The sequence below is a fragment of the Bos indicus genome, chromosome 11 (genome assembly GCF_029378745.1).
Source record: "Bos indicus isolate NIAB-ARS_2022 breed Sahiwal x Tharparkar chromosome 11, NIAB-ARS_B.indTharparkar_mat_pri_1.0, whole genome shotgun sequence".
NCBI classification, from domain to species: Eukaryota; Metazoa; Chordata; class Mammalia; order Artiodactyla; family Bovidae; genus Bos; species Bos indicus.
The window spans coordinates 74,024,267-74,039,820 of NC_091770.1; the positions used below are offsets into that span (position 1 = coordinate 74,024,267).

General features: G+C 47.1%; 1 protein-coding gene across 4 annotated transcripts in view; it reads right to left on the reverse strand.

Moving 5' to 3' along the window:
• The window catches only part of EFR3B (EFR3 homolog B), a 97,729-nt gene extending 82,733 nt beyond the window's left edge, over positions 1–14,996 (reverse strand). For 3 of the 4 annotated variants that reach the window (XM_070799024.1, XM_019970609.2, XM_019970608.2), the window contains exon 1: positions 14,740–14,995. In XM_070799024.1, coding sequence (XP_070655125.1) covers positions 14,740–14,746 — 7 coding nt within the window. In that variant the 5' untranslated portion in view covers positions 14,747–14,995. Of the gene's footprint in view, positions 1–14,739 lie in introns of all 4 variants that reach the window. The other variant, XM_070799025.1, reaches the window with a different exon arrangement.
• Positions 14,997–15,554: the final 558 nt, after the last annotated feature.

Here is a 15,554-nt window from a genome sequence, read left to right on the forward strand (position 1 = left end):
AGGTCATCTTCCCAGCATGAATTGTGCTCCAGAACTCTTTTCAGCTTGCAAAACTCTGTACCCATTAAACAACTCTCCACACCCCATCCCCTCAGCCCCTAGTGACCTCTGTCCTACCTCCTGTCCATGAAGCTGACTGCTGTAGGTATCTCACATGAATGAAATCACGCAGAGTGTGTCATTTTGTGACTGGTTTACTTCACTTAGCACAACATCCTTGGGGTTCATCCCTTTCATGGCACGTGTCAGGATTCCCTTCCTTTTCAAGGCTAAATAATATTCCACTGAATGTGCATACTACATTTTGTTTATCCATTCATCTGTCTAGATATATTTAGCTAGTTTCCACTTTTGGCTGTTTCTCCTGATGCTGCTGTGGGCATGGGTGTACTGTATCTTTTTGAGGCCCTGCTTTTGCTTTTTTTGATACATATCTAGGGATGGAATTACTGGATCATATGGTAGCTCTGTTTTTTATTTTTTTCAAAAACTGTCATACCATTTTCCATTGTGGAAATTATTTTCATTTTACATTCCCACTGGCAGTGAACAGGGTTCCGATTTCTGTACACACTCATCAACACTTGTTATTTCCCGCTTTTTAAAAATATATATAATAGCCATCTTAATCAGTGTGGAGTGGCATCTCATTGTGGTTTTGATTTGCATTTCCCTAATAATTAGTGATATGGAGCATCTTTTCATGTATTTGTTGGCCATTTATATATTGTCTTTGAAGAAATGTCTGCTGCTGCTGCTGCTAAGTTGCTTCAGTCGTGTCTGACTCTGTGCGACCCCAGAGATGGCAGCCCACCAGGCTCCTCTGTCCCTGGGATTCTCCAGGCAAGAATACTGGAGTGGGTTGCCATTTCCTTCTCCAATGCATGAAAGTGAAGTTGCTCAGTTGTGTCCGGCTTGTCGATTCAAGTCCTATTCCCATTTTTAACCAAGTTGTTTTTCTGTTGCTGAGTTGTAGGCAGTCTTTATATATTCTGGATAGAATTCCCTTATCAGATACAGGATTTGCAAATATTTTCTGGGTTGCCATTCCATGGGCTTCCTTATCACTCTGTTGATGGTGTCCTTTGGTACATCAAAGTTTTAAATTTTTATGTAGTCCAATTAATAATGGTGTTTTAAATAAGAATACATTTGGACTAGAAGTAAAAAGTGTTGGAAAAAAATCCAGCCTTGGGTTTTTTCTTAGTTATGCTACTCAATGAGCTGGATGACCCTGGACAAGGTATTTAATTTCTCTGAACTTCATTATCCTTATTTGAAGATTGAATGTGTTAGTCGTTCAGTCATGTCCGACTCTTTGTGACCCCATGGACTGTAGCCTGCCAGGCTCCTCTGTCCATGGGATTTTCCAGGCAAGAATACTGGAGTGGATTGCCATTTCCTTCTCTAAGGAATCTTCCCAACCCAGAGACTGAACCTGGTCTCCTGCATTGCAGGCAAACTCTACCATCTGAGCCACCAGGGAAGCCCTATATGAAGATGGGAGAGGGGAAAAGAATATCTACCACGTAAGGCTTTTGTGAAATGTGAATGCACACAGAGCAAGAATCAGAGTGCCCAGCACTTGGAAGACACACGCCTCTTCTCCACGCCTACCCCAGCATACTTGTCAGCAAGTATCAGTTCATTCAACAGGACCCCAGGACAGGCACTGTTTGAATTAACAAAGGGATCATTATCCTGGTCTTATCAATGAGGAAACGGGTGCATGGCCAGGTTACATAAAGAACCCAAGACCACAGCGCCTACACAGTTACCACTTAGATCTTCTGCTATGGGTGTGCCCCTCACCCCCGGTCCCTGCTGTCTCACTCATAGGACAGACCAGTCGCCTCAACCCCAGTGCAGACATAAGAACTGGGAAACCCTTAAAGACCATCCAGTCCAGCTCTCCCAACTTACAGATGAGAGAATATGAGGGAGGTTGAGAATTTTGCCCAGATTCACACAGCAACATTGCCTGAGTCACCCTGCCGGCCAACCCTCCCTCCCAATGCGGCAACGAATGCCCTTGAGAGAGCAGAAGGGAGGCCTTGTTCCAGGTCCAGCACCACCCACTCCTCCCCGGAACGCTCAGGCCTGTTCTCCTCTGACAGTGTTGTCTGGGGGAGAATAGGACATTCTCAGCAGTGCTGGGGAACAGTATAGCTTTGGGGGTGAAATTTCTCAAGACAGACAGACAACTGGACATGTTTATTTAGCAGCCCCTGGGTCCAGGCCTGCTAGAAGGGCCAGGCCTCTCACGGGGGTTGAGGAAAACAGTGGGATGATGCTGGTATTTTTTCCCCTTCCTACCCTGCTGTATAAGCCCCCCAGCCAAGGTCAGCATACCAATTATTGCAGGTGCCCTTGCGCTCCAGCCCTGAGACGGAAGGAGCACAAGGGAGCAGAGTGCTTTATCTGGGAACGTTCTGGCCAGTGCTTCCAAGCAATGAGAAACAGACATTTCATTGCTTTTGCTTCAAAAGGCCTTTTCATCTTTCATGTTTTGTGAAGGAATAATGCACAGATGATATGAATGGAAATCAAAATAAAGATTTGCCCATAATTATGCCACTAAGTAACCTTGCTTTTTGAAGAAAATGATTGTACCATTTATTCTGAGATCCACAAACCAAGAAAGAAATGTGTAGGAATGACACTCTAACTGCCTTAACCATCTCATCAGTAGGCCAAGTGGCTATTTCTCATGACTAACACCATTAAAATCTGGAGGAAAAGCCAAGTGGTTATATTCTGGCATATTCTTTATTCTATAAAGAATATTTTATTCTATACAAAATTATAATATATGCAGGAAGGCAAAGTGAGATGATAAAATATTATTGTCTCCGACCTTGGGGAGATTCCTCAGCCCACCAGCACTGGTTTCTTAGAAACCTGGATTGCCACATGTGTATGTATAGTTGGATGAATGATACATATAACTATTTTATAGTTTAATGCAAATATCTGAGCTCTTACTATATACCAGAGATTTCCCCTAGGTGCCAGGAAAAACAAAGATTAAGATAGAGGTTGTGTCCTCAAGAGGTTCACAGATCTACTGTGTAAAGAAATAAATGACATTTAGTGTGACAAATACATGATAAAAATAACAGCAAAGTATAAGATACAGTTGGGGACACAAAGAGGGCTTGGCGGAGGCTGCAGAGCTCTGAATTTTTTCAGCATCCATCCTGTATGATTCAGCTCCAGGAGCACCTCCCGCACAAATAGTGAGAGGCTAGGAGTGAGGCTAGGAATGCATCACTTTATTACAAGCAGGGCCTTTCTACAGATCTTCACTCAAGATCTTTATAAATGTGCTTGTACCTTAGAGGTTCTAATTTATAAATGCTATTTCACATACCATTCACCTAAAAACAAAGTTGGGACATGGAGAGAAGTCTTTCTGAATAGTTATGATAAAGCTTGGAGTCCTACCAAGCTACGAATCTCCTGGTTCCAGGTGCTTGAATTTACCTGAGTCGTTCTGTAGGGTAAGGAAAAAGTTGGCATTTGAGCCCAGAAATCTTAATTCTCAGATTTATAGGCAGATTCAGGATGTGCATTAGGGCACTGAGCTTCCAAGTCCTCACCAGGCACCCGTATTCCTAGATGTAAAGGCACAGCTAAACTACATACAAGCTACTGAAATATTCTGTTTGGAATTCTCTTGTGGGAAAATGTACTGTTTGGCATAAGACACTCGTCAACGCCATCAGGTACAAAAGCAGTGTTTTAATCTCGCATGCAGTTCTGTGAACACTTGCTCAGGAGACAGTGGAGAGAATGAACTTCACCCAGCTGCGTGACCTTGGCCAGATGATTGGTCTTCCGAATTTCTGTGTCCCCAGCTTAGCCACCGATGTAACGACGTCCATCACCATACCGGTTGTTCTGAGTGCATATACTGCACAAAATGACTAAACATCACTACAGTTTTGTAACGCATAAGGATTTAGCATATTCTAAGGACTTAGATGAAGATGTCATTCCTGTCCTCTTTGTGGTCTAAGAGATTTTCTCATCTTTCTGGTACAGAGATGAGAGGGACACAGTCATGGCCCACCAATCTGCAGATGGTCCTCTAGGAGACAAACAAGTGCTCAACAGAATAGGTGTTATGTCCCCTCTCAGGGCTCCCATCTGGCAAGCAGACTTCCCAGAGTCAGGGGCTCAGCTTGCCAATTCTGCAGCAGCTCTCAGGTTTGTATTCTTATTACCCAAAACTTCTGTCTAAGGGTTTTAACAAATACAGTCGAAGTACGACATAAGTATCCTCGTAAGCAGGGATTATCACTGTTTCTGGAGAGGGCATGGCCATGCCCCAGAAGCATCCACAAGAATTACTCAGATGGTGATAATATCCCCCTTCATAGGTATCATGTTTTGTAAAGTAAATACATGTACAGCGACATTTTCTCATTTGACCCCTCTCTCAGGTGTTGCTACTGGTAAAGAACCTGCCTGTCAATGCAGGAGACGTAAGAGATGAGGGTTCCACTCCTGGGTCAGGAAGATCCCCTGGAGGAGGGCATGGCAACCCACTCCAGAATTCTTGCCTGGAGAATCCCATGGACAGAGGCACCTGGTGGGCTACAGTCAATGGGGCCGCAAAGGGTTGGACATGGACATGACTGAAGTGACTGAGCATGCAGCATGCACATACAAAGCAAATTAATTATCCCCATTGTTATCAGGGAGGAATATGCTCAGAGAGAGGAACTAGGGACCTATGGCTTGCAGGTGGCCACTGGGGACTTGGACCACCATCCCTCTCTCACACACACAGCCAAGTTCCAACCCCACCTCTCAGAGGCAACAATCGCTGGTTCTAGACTGGATGGACCTGAAGATGTAGGGAAGGAGTTCTAAATTCAAGGTCAAACTATCAGAAAAGCAGAAGCTCCTCCCATGAATGAATGTCTCAATCTCCAGAGTCTTTCTCAGTTCTCCAAGCCCTGACCATGGACCATGTTGTTAAGAACACTGCAAAGCAGGCATATGTGTGACTCAGTGCTGGCTGACAGCCCCACCCTGTCTGCCCATCTCTCTCTCTTTCTTTTTTTTTCGTATCATTAATTTTATTTTTTTAATTGAAGGATAATTGCTTTACAGAATTTTGTTGTTTTCTGTCAAACCTCAATGTGAATAAGACTGCAAGGAGATCCAACCAGTCCATTCTGAAGATCAGCCCTGGGATTTCTTTGGAAGGAATGACGGTAAAGCTGAAACTCCAGTACTTTGGCCACCTCATGCGAAGAGTTGACTCATTGGAAAAGACTGATGCTGGGAGAGACTGGGGGCAGGAGGAGAAGGGGACGACAGAGGATGAGATGGTTGGATGGCATCACTGACTCGATGGACATGAGTCTGAGTGAACTCCGGGAGTTGGTGATGGACAGGGAGGCCTGGCGTGCTGTGATTCATGGGGTCGAAAAGAGTCGGACACGACTGAGCGACTGATCTGATCTGATCTGATCTGATACATGTATCCCCTTCTCTCTCTCTTTCGAGAGGCAGCCCATGCTCCCGTTTTTCATGACGTCCCTGGCACCTGCCTTCTGTCTTCCACTCTCACCAACCTACTCTCCTGACTCCTCTCTTACTTGCCCTTTCCTCATCCAGGTCCCCAGACTCTTCCTGGGGCCCTTTCTCTCTCCAACAAAGTAAACAGTCATAAAGCAGGTGGGCAGGCTGCCAAGAAGCAGAGGCTCCAACCAGAAGCGACAGCTCCCAGCTTCTCTGCTGACTGGCCTGTAACCAACCAGAAGGCATATCCCCTCAGGAGTTCATGTCTGTTATGTGCACTCTCCTCGCTCCCCAGATTAACATGTACCACTCTCTGTGGTACAGGGAGCTCTGCAAAGGAAAGACCCATATTCTCTAAAACATTTGGAATATTCGAGGGACAGCAGTGTAGGAGTTGGGGCGGGGGTGAGCCCACAGTCTGGAGTTGGAATGCCGAGGTTCCAATCCCAGTGCAGTCTCCTAAGTGTGCAGCCACAGGTGGGTCACTAAAACTCTCAGCATCTCAATTTTCTCATTTCTAAAATGAGAATAATAATTCCCAATCCCCAGAATTTGGGGAGGATTACTCTGATGCTCGGAGGGATTGGGGGCAGGAGGAGAAGGGGATGACAGAGGATGAGATGGCTGGATGGCATCACCACCTCGACGGACATGAGTTTGAGTGAACTCCGGGAGTTGGTGATGGACAGGGAGGCCTGGCGTGCTGCAATTCATGGGGTCGCAAAGAGTTGGACACGACTGAGCGACTGAATTGAACTGAACTAAAAATCAATAAGTGCTTTCAAATTCTGATGCTAGAGAAGATTACTGAAAGTCCTTCAGATTGCAAGGAGATCAAACCAGTCAATCCTAAAGGAAATCAACTCTGAATATCTGGAAATCAACCCTGGAAGGACTTATGCTGAAGCTGAAGCTCCAATACTTTGGCCATCTGGTGAGAAGAGCTGACTCATTGGAAAAGACCCTGATTCTGGGAAAGACTGAAGGAAAAGGAGAAGGGTACAGCAGAGGATGAGGTGGTTAGATAACATCACCAACTCAATGGACATGTATTTGAGCAAACTCCGGGAGATAGTGGAGTACAGAGGAGCCTGGCGTGCTGCAGTCCACGGGGTCAGAAAAAGTCGGAAATGACTTATCCACTGAACAACAAAAAAAAATCAGTAAATACTCAAAAAGTGCTTAGACTACTGCTTGGCACATAGTGGTGCCCAATGAATGGAAACAAAGTTATAAAGAGATAAATTTTAGAAAAGACCTCTAGCTCAGGGTTCATTCATTCAACAAGGATGAAAGAGTAGGTTTTTGAGCATCTGCTCTTTACCAGGCAGTGCTCTGTGCCCTAAAGATGCAGTAGAGAACAAGAGAAGTGGACTGTGGGAAACACAGACAAGAGGAATATTAGATTGTGCTCAATGGCTGTGCAGTGAATTAAAATACAGTAAGTCCCCTACATACAAGTGAGTTTGGTTCGAAGAGCAAGTTCATAAGTCCTACAAAGTTAGCCTGGGCACCCAACTAACACAATTGGCTATGTAATACTGTATTGTAATAGGTTTCTAATAATTCTCACATAAATAATACATACATAAAAAACAAACACAAAAAATAAATATTTTAAATCTTAGAGTATAGAACCTTGAAAAGTACAGTAGTATAGTACAACGGCTGGCATCCAGGAGCTGGCTTCAAGTGAACAGGCAAGAAGAGTTACTGACTGGAGGAGGGAGACAAGGTGGGAGATGCTACTAGAGCTGAAGGATCTTCAGCAAAAGGAGATGGAGGGAAAGCTGCAATTTAACTCATGCCATGATGGCACAGGTTCAGGTTCCTTGCTGGAACCAGATACACGTTTGCATCTTTGAAAGTTTGCAACTTGAAGGTTCGTATGTAGGGGACTTACTGTAAGGCAAGCGAATGAGAGGGATAGACAGCTTCCATGGACTCTAGAGGCAAGAATAGCTTCTCCAGGGAGCAAATTCTCAAAAGACACGTGGAGTGACATTCATCCATGGAGGGAGAAAATAATATCCACCGCTTCCAAGGTGGGCAAGAGCCTCGGCAAGTCCTGGCTTATCGGAACTAGGAAGGAAGCCATGAGCAGAGTCTGCGGCTATTTCTGAGGGAGGAGTCAGAACCCACAACTCCAATTTGGACCAGTCTTCATACTCTACAAAGGGCTCCCCTTGTGGCTCAGCAGGTAAAGAATCTGCCTGCAATATGGGAGACCTGGGTTCAACCCTTGGGTTGGGAAGAGCCCCTGGAGAAGGGAAAGGCTACCCACTCCAGTATTCTGGCCTGGAGAATTCCATGGACTGTATAGTCTATGGAGTTGCAAAGACTGAGTGACTTTCTTTTTCTTTCTTTTCTTTCATATTTTACGAACTGGGATACAGCCAATGAGGGGAACTATATTTTCAAAAGAATTTAGGCCAATACTTTTGAAATATCTCCTCTTAAGGAGGAACTCGGGGAGGAATTTATCTTAGCATCTCAAAAAGCTGTATTTGTCCTAGGCAACTGCATTTTAAAAAGTTTTATAGATGCCATGAGTTTTGCAAATGACTTTTCTCTTGTGAGCTACAGGAAGCTCAAAACTGAATTTGCAACAGGGCTAGGTGGTAGGTACTTTTTCCCTGATATGACTTTATTTCTGGCTTTTTCCCCTCTGTTTTACTCTTAGATTTTCTTTGAGTTGATCTCTTTATTTATCGTAGCACAGGTGTGTGTGTGTGTGCGCATGTGTAAAATATATGCTCCAAATCCTCTTTAGTACTAGCTAGATTATAATAAATGTACTGTTTGAGGTAATTTAGCACCTATTTCAAAATAAACAAACTATTTTTTATATCTTCGTATATAACCCACATTTTATGTACCATGGGAATTTTTTAAGTTTCAGTTCACCTTATCCCTACCTGCGCCCACTCCCACCCACCCACTCCCATCACTACTTTTTTTAAGGGGCAAACATCTTCTATTACATATGCACAGTTTTAACTGGTCCAAAACTTTCTCACTCCTGCAGCTGTAGCATCTATCTCCCTCTTTTCTTCATCTTCCCATCATCGCCCCCCTCCCCGCCCACATACATTCTGCACAGTGCCCCCTAGTTTTCATTTCTTTAAAGCATCAGTTGAGCAAAATCAGCCATTTGACAGTTTCAAACTCTTCCCTGGCTCCTACTGCTCATAGGGATAAGTGAAAACTCCTTATCCTGACAAAATCTCCTTCTCATCACACACTTTATCACCTAAACTCTGCCCAATCCCAGGTAGCTCCCCTAACTGTCCCTGGATATGTCTTTTCTTTCCCCGGCTCTGTGCACTGACACTGCTGTGTCTGCCTGGCACGCCTGCCCCACCCCCGGGGACCCATCCTCACAGCCCTCAAAACCTCACACAAATGCTTGCTGTCCTCTGAAGCTCTCCTAATGGCTCCACCTCCCAGGGGTCTCTTCCAAATCAAAATATTGCTGGCTGACTATTTGAAGAGTAACTCCATTCCACCTTGCAAAACTGTGTAATTTTACTGAAACTGTCTCTGTATTGTTCAATATTTTGCAGATCTTTACAACTCATTTGCCCACTGGAATTGGCATCTTTTTGATGCTCTGTGTAGTATCATATAAAGTTGATACTCCACAAATACTTGACAGTTCATGTCTCTTTCCCTTCAAAATACAAAGCATAAAGCAAATGACAGACAAAAGGTTAAATCCTCAATAAATAAACTAGTCATACTCATACGATAATTCACTAAAACGCAAAAGGTTAGAAAACATAGGAAGTGTTTAACTTCACTAGTAATAAAGAATACAAGTTAAAATGTTGTCTGCTATCAAATTAACAAAGATAAGGAAAAAATCTCAATCTTTAAAGCTTTTGAGAGTGAAAGGAGATAGGTACTCTCATAACTGCTGGTGTAATCAATACAAATTGAAAACAATTTGACAATATATAAAAGCTTTAAAATTCCTATACACATCGGTGTGTGTGTTCATGCATGCATGCTAAGTCGCTTCAGCCGTGTCTGACTCTTTGCGACCCCATGGACTATAGCCTGCCAGGCTCCTCTGTCCATGGGATTCTCCAGGCAAGGATACTGGAATGGGTTGCCATGCCCTCCTCCAGGGGATCTTCTCAGCCCAGGGATCTAACTCACATCTCCTGCAGTTTTTGCATTGCAGGCAGATTCTTTACTGCTGAACCAGGCGGGAAGCCCCAACTCACTGGAGTGTTAGGGACATATTCCAAAGTCCAGAGAAAGCCCTGGGCACCAGGGACTCCTCCCAGGGTTATAATACTGAATCTTTATGAATAACTTAAATGTACAATAAGAAATTATATGTCCATTAAGTGGACTATTACAGGACATTAAAAATGGCAGCCAATGATTCTGTGTTAACTTGGGGCTGGGGGAATGCTTATATGTAAAGTTAAGTAGAAAAAAATAAAATACAAGATTATAGGAAATGAATAATTCTAGCCACATAAACAAATGCATGAAAGAAAATATATCAAAACAGTAAAAGCAGTTATACTTGCTTATAGTTTATTGTGCATTCCAGGTTTTCTAGAAATATTGGATGACTACCGGAGGAGGGTGCAGAAAAGATGCTTTTCTTTCTTTTTTGGCAGTGTGCCGTGGCTTGCAGGATCTTAGTTTACTGATCAGGGATCAAATCTGTCCCTACCCCCACCCCCACATCCTCCAGTGAAGTGCAGAGTCCAAACCACTGGATTACCAGGGAATTCCCAAAAGATGCTTTTCAAGTAGATTTTTTCCTTTTCTTTATACCAGGAACAGCACCGTTATTGAGCTTTGAGACATAAGTTTTCATTTATTTTATTTTTGCACCTGTTTCAAAACTAAGAAACAGAGAGACAAGAGAAAGCTGAAGAAAGGGAAGGAGAGAGAGAGTGAGGGCAGCTCTCTGACCCTGATTAATCCCTGCCATGAAACAAGCATTGTCACTTTGTAGAGCCAGGAGACAGGCTCAGAAAGTCAAGTTCAAGGTTACCTGAGGGGCAGAGGCGCCATCACAACCAGGCTACTATGCCAGGATCAGGCAGAGAAAGAGAAAAGAAAGGGCATGGCAGGTGAGCACAAAATCTCAGGGGTAATTTATAGAACAGTATAAACGGGTGGTTCTAGTGGGTAAGATTGCGGGTGGTTTTTTCCCCTCCTCACTTTTCCAGGTTTTCCATAATGTGATGTGAACTTTTTGTTTTTATTTATGTGCAAGAAGAAAACTGCAACCATTTGAAATCACTGAACTGTGAGCAACAAGAGAGAAAATAGGCTCTACTCATCCTGAATCCATTCCTAAGGGGAATACAGGGGTCGGAGGGAAAGGGGGGAGCAGTCTCACAACCCCGACTTGAACCATATGCTGCATCATGGGGCCACCTCAGGATTCAGGGGACGAGAGTGGAGCATGTGTGCCTGTGTGCATGTTGTGGGAGTCTCCTGTGATGAGGAGCAGCAGGATCCATGGAGCTGTCTGCAAAGGTGAGCCGTTGTGCTGCAGGTGGAGTCAGCCCCTCTTTGCAGGTCTCCCCACCATCCACAAGTCACACACAAGTGCTCTGTAAGGCACATTTACAGGAAACTGTGTGTCATGGCTGTTTTCCCCACAGTCAGCTTTCTGGATCACAAAGCTTGAAGAAAGGCATGTGTTGGGGATGGGGCAGCACCTAAAGGTGAGGAGAGGTTCGTTAGGGCAGATTTAGTTTTAGAGGGATGGGGCCACCCAGACAGGGGTTCTGGGAAAAGCCATCCCAATCGTCTTCATATCCAGCTGCCCTGATTCCGAGGGCAGTATTTCTTAGAGAGCTTGGACTCACCTCGGGGGGTCAGTGGGGGGGCTTCCAGGTAAGACCACTGTGGCTTCATCCCCGGGGAAAGGGTTAGTGAAACTTTTAATTACATAATTCTAACATATAACACACACACAGAAAAAGCTAATGGGAATCCATTTTTTGCAGAGAATTTGCCCACAGTCTTCCCACCCAAGTATAAAGTGCTTTTTATTTACACAGGTCCCTTGTCAATCTATGTTCATAGGTATAAACAAGATTGTGGGGAGTCACCTGTGACCTCTTGGAGAGCCATTTCCAAAAAGTGACTGGGGTTTAGGAATGAGTGATGGTTCAGAGCGGCATGGGTAAGTCTGGTGAAGGGAAGCAGAAGCGGTTCAGTGGCTTGAGTGGTTAGCTAGGTCAAGGTGACTTGTGTGCTAAAGTGGGAGGTGGGGGAGATGCTGCAAACACGCATCTTCAGGAGCCTCAAAGAGGAAGAGAGACGGGCAAAGGCCCAGGAGGACCTGAAGGGCACAGGCTCTTGAGTGATTTGCCTTGTGAGTGCAGAACCTCCTATAATGCACTGTCACATCCAGGTGCCAGCCCTGAGGTTTGCACAGAACTGGGAGATACATGAGTATCTTGTCATTTAATACAGAGATGTGATTCCAAGAGACAAACCCACCTGTCTAAGGTGAAATGGCCATGATCTGACTGTGGGTTGAGATGGGCTGATGCCAGGTCTAGGATCCTTTCTGTCCCAGATGATACCGTGTCCTTTAGCAAAGACAAGGGACCCTTATTCTCCCATAGATGGGAGGAAGAAGATGGGAGAAACTGAGGACCCAGAGAGACTGAGATGTCGAGGACAGAGGGAAGTGAGGAGGAGACAAGAGGGGAGATGAAGATCTCCAGCATCACCATGCAGCTGAAAGGCGGCAATGGGAGTGAGGTTATGCACGTTGATAATGGATCCCGTAACCAGGTGCATGGTCAAGGGACACCTTTACCTAAAGCTATTAGGTGACTGTTGGCTCCACACAGGGGCCTCACTGCCCATCAGTTAATGAAATCCCTGGTGGCATTTTCCTAACGAGCACTTACCTAGGGCATTAGGGGAGGGAAGGGGTACTGGGCTTGGAAGCCCCCATTTTCATTTTGCCCCTTTCTATATAACTGTGTCACCCTGGATAAATCACTAGAAAAATAAGAACCAAATATAAGAAGTCTATTATTCTACACCTTCCCAATCTCCCTATTCACTTCTTATTTCATCATTCGACTGCCTCTGAGGACAGAATGATTGAAAGTATGACGTGGACCTTTTCTTTTCATAAGCATCAAGAAAATACTAAAATCCAGGCCAACAAGCCCTCCCCTTGGAGACTGGGTGCCTCTCACAACTCCTGAGACAAGGCTTTGCCCTAAAACTCAGTAATCATCTCCCTACCAGCGCTGGCAAGACTGCTGCAGGCAACTGCCCAGAGGATTCCTTCATTATAATCTTTCTATGAATGATTCAGGGGTGAGGACCATCGCTGTTTGTGTCTGGAGGAATAAGAACATATTATAAAAGAGACCTGAAAATCCGTGATATATCCAAAAATAGCACCCAGATAAGCCAGCTTCCCAGCTCACCTTTCTGTACCATCCAACTCTTCCTTGACTTGCTTCACGCAACAGGGGTAAATTGGGACCCCCACCGCTCAGGTATCCTGGGATCAGTCATCAAACAGTCTTGGACTGAATGCTGCCAGGCGACCCAGCAGAACTAGCATTCCTAATTCTTACTCACTCTGTTGGGCCTTGTCCTAACTCCTTCCCCACTGCAGGTGCCCCTGCAGTCACATGCTTTTGTCAAGTGATCTGCAGCCTTAGGCTGCTCACTCTGCAGAAAAGAATGGGGAAGGGGGGGAACAGAGAGTAAGAAAATATAGCTCTCTCCTGGGAACCTCACAAGCTTCTAGCTTATAAAACATAACTGCCTTGCTACCATTTCTGCAGAGTCCCCACTGGCCAGCAGCACACGCTCTGAAGTCAATCCCCTCCCACTCTACTCCCCAACCTCGGCCCATTGGGAGAGAAAGGATACTTGCTGATGTTCCCCAAGGTTCAGAAATGCACGTGTGACCAAAGTGGGCAGGAGAGGAGGCTGATCATAAGGTGAAGTATCTCTAAATAACGAGGCTGCTGAGCATCTCTGCACTCCACTCTCAGCTTCCTGTGCCTCCAACAAACTTTGTGACTCAGTGTTTGCACAGTGAGGCAGCCAAGCAGACTCGGTGATGGATTAAATTCAGAATGTGCTTTTCTTCCAACTCACCCCTCAGGTGCCACCTGAGCCCCTACCTGGCTGCGGGGATGGGAGCTGAGCATAGCTGCAGCTCTTCTGCTGGCCCTAAATAGCTACCAGAGCCTGAGTTCTGACGACTTTGGTCCACGGGTATCCTTTCTCTCTTCTCTGTCTCTGTCTGTCTGTCTCTGACACATACACAGCAGCTGGAGGCTCTATAACGCAGTTGATTTCTAAACTGGTCTGGGTCTCCCGTGCTCCATTCCTCCAGGCTGCAATTTGGACCCCGTGTGCTCTTTTCTTCACCCACACTGCCGCCAAACCCAGAGGAATTCCTGGAAAATTTTAAGGCAGAACAGGGCATCATGAGGGTCTGGCTAACTGTTGCACGTCAGTTGAGGGGATGGCCGTGGAAGGGGGCAAGAGAGATCGGGTGACAGACAGAGGTGGCCAGCCAGAGCTGCTTGGCACCCTCGGCAGCGTCTCTCCCCTTCAGCACTGCCGAGGGCATACCCGGAAGTTCGGGAGCTTGGGTCCCACGGGCGGCAGGGGCGGGCAGAGGCCAGGTCCATCCAGGGGCGGCGAGACCTGTCTCCCAGAACTGGCTCTCTGGCCAGCTCTCTGCACCGCGGGCGCCGCCTCCCACATCCTTGAAGCCGGCACAAGGCAGCCAGTGAGCGTCTCCCCGCAATTCCGTACCGGCTTCCCACATAAAACTCCCCAGTACAACCTGCTTTTGTTAATTCTGCAAATGCTGTCACACGACCACCTCCACCAACACCTCCTGTCTCCTCGGCACCAAGGGAGACTCGCTTTCCCCAAAACCCAGCTGCTTCGGATCCCCGGAGCCCCGCCGCACCCCGACGGACCACCGCCCACTCGCCCCAGAGCCCTCAAACAAGCGGCCCGAAGGACCATAAAGACCCCTGGGTCTCCGGTCCTGAGCATCTTTGTCCTCCCAACGCAGGCGCGCGCACACGGAGCGACAGAAAGAGCCCAGCCGGGCACCGGGTCCGCACACTCTGGCCTCGCTGGGGCCCCGCAGAGGGACAATGGTCCGCGTCCTGCAAGTTTGCCAGCCCGGAGGCAGAGAGCCCTCCTTACCGTACATCTTGGCGGGGCGAGCGCCTCCCCGGAGGCCGCGTCGCTTGCAGCCAGCCCCCGGCGGCGCCGGCCTTTCATTCACAGCCGGGTTGGCGGATGTCGGCGGGCGGCGGAGGCCCGGGCGGGGCGAGAGCCGGACCGGGTTCGGGAGCGAGAGCAGGGGCCCGACGCGCGAGGGCAGGGGACTGGAGCCGCGCGCCCATTCAGCAGCCCGGGCTGAGCGCGGCCGGCCTCCGCTCGGGTTTCTGGGCTGGGCTGCGCCGAGAGGGGCGGGGGCTATGCTAATATTGCCCCTCCCCCCGGGCTCAGTCACTGCCTGGCTGCCCCGCCCACACCCCACCCCGCCCCGCCCCCTGCAATTCCCACCCTCCTAGAAACCCAGATCCCTAGAAGCACCTTTCCTAGGCTGTCGCCCCCAGGTGCTGGGTGGAGCGTTTTCCAGCGGCAGCGTCCCCTACGGGAAGTGACCCGCCCTGCTCCGGTTGGAATGCTTAGGCCGAAAGCTAAGATCTGTCGTAACGTGCGGGGGCCCCGAGGGTCAGTAGGGGTGCTGGAAACTGCAGATGTAGCCCCTCCCCCAAATTTATCCAGAATGCATTGGCTAAGCCAGGGGGCGCCAGGAAGAGGAATTAGGGGGGAGTATCACCCCCTCCCTTGGCCCCCTTAATAAACCCCCGTTCCCTAATCAAGCCCTTAGCTATTACCCTCCCAGCCACTCTCTGGTCAAGTGCTCACTACCAAATCGCGTCCTTCCTGGGCCAGGAATGCAAGAAATGCACCCCGTCCTACCCCTCAAGCGCTGCAGGAAGTCACTT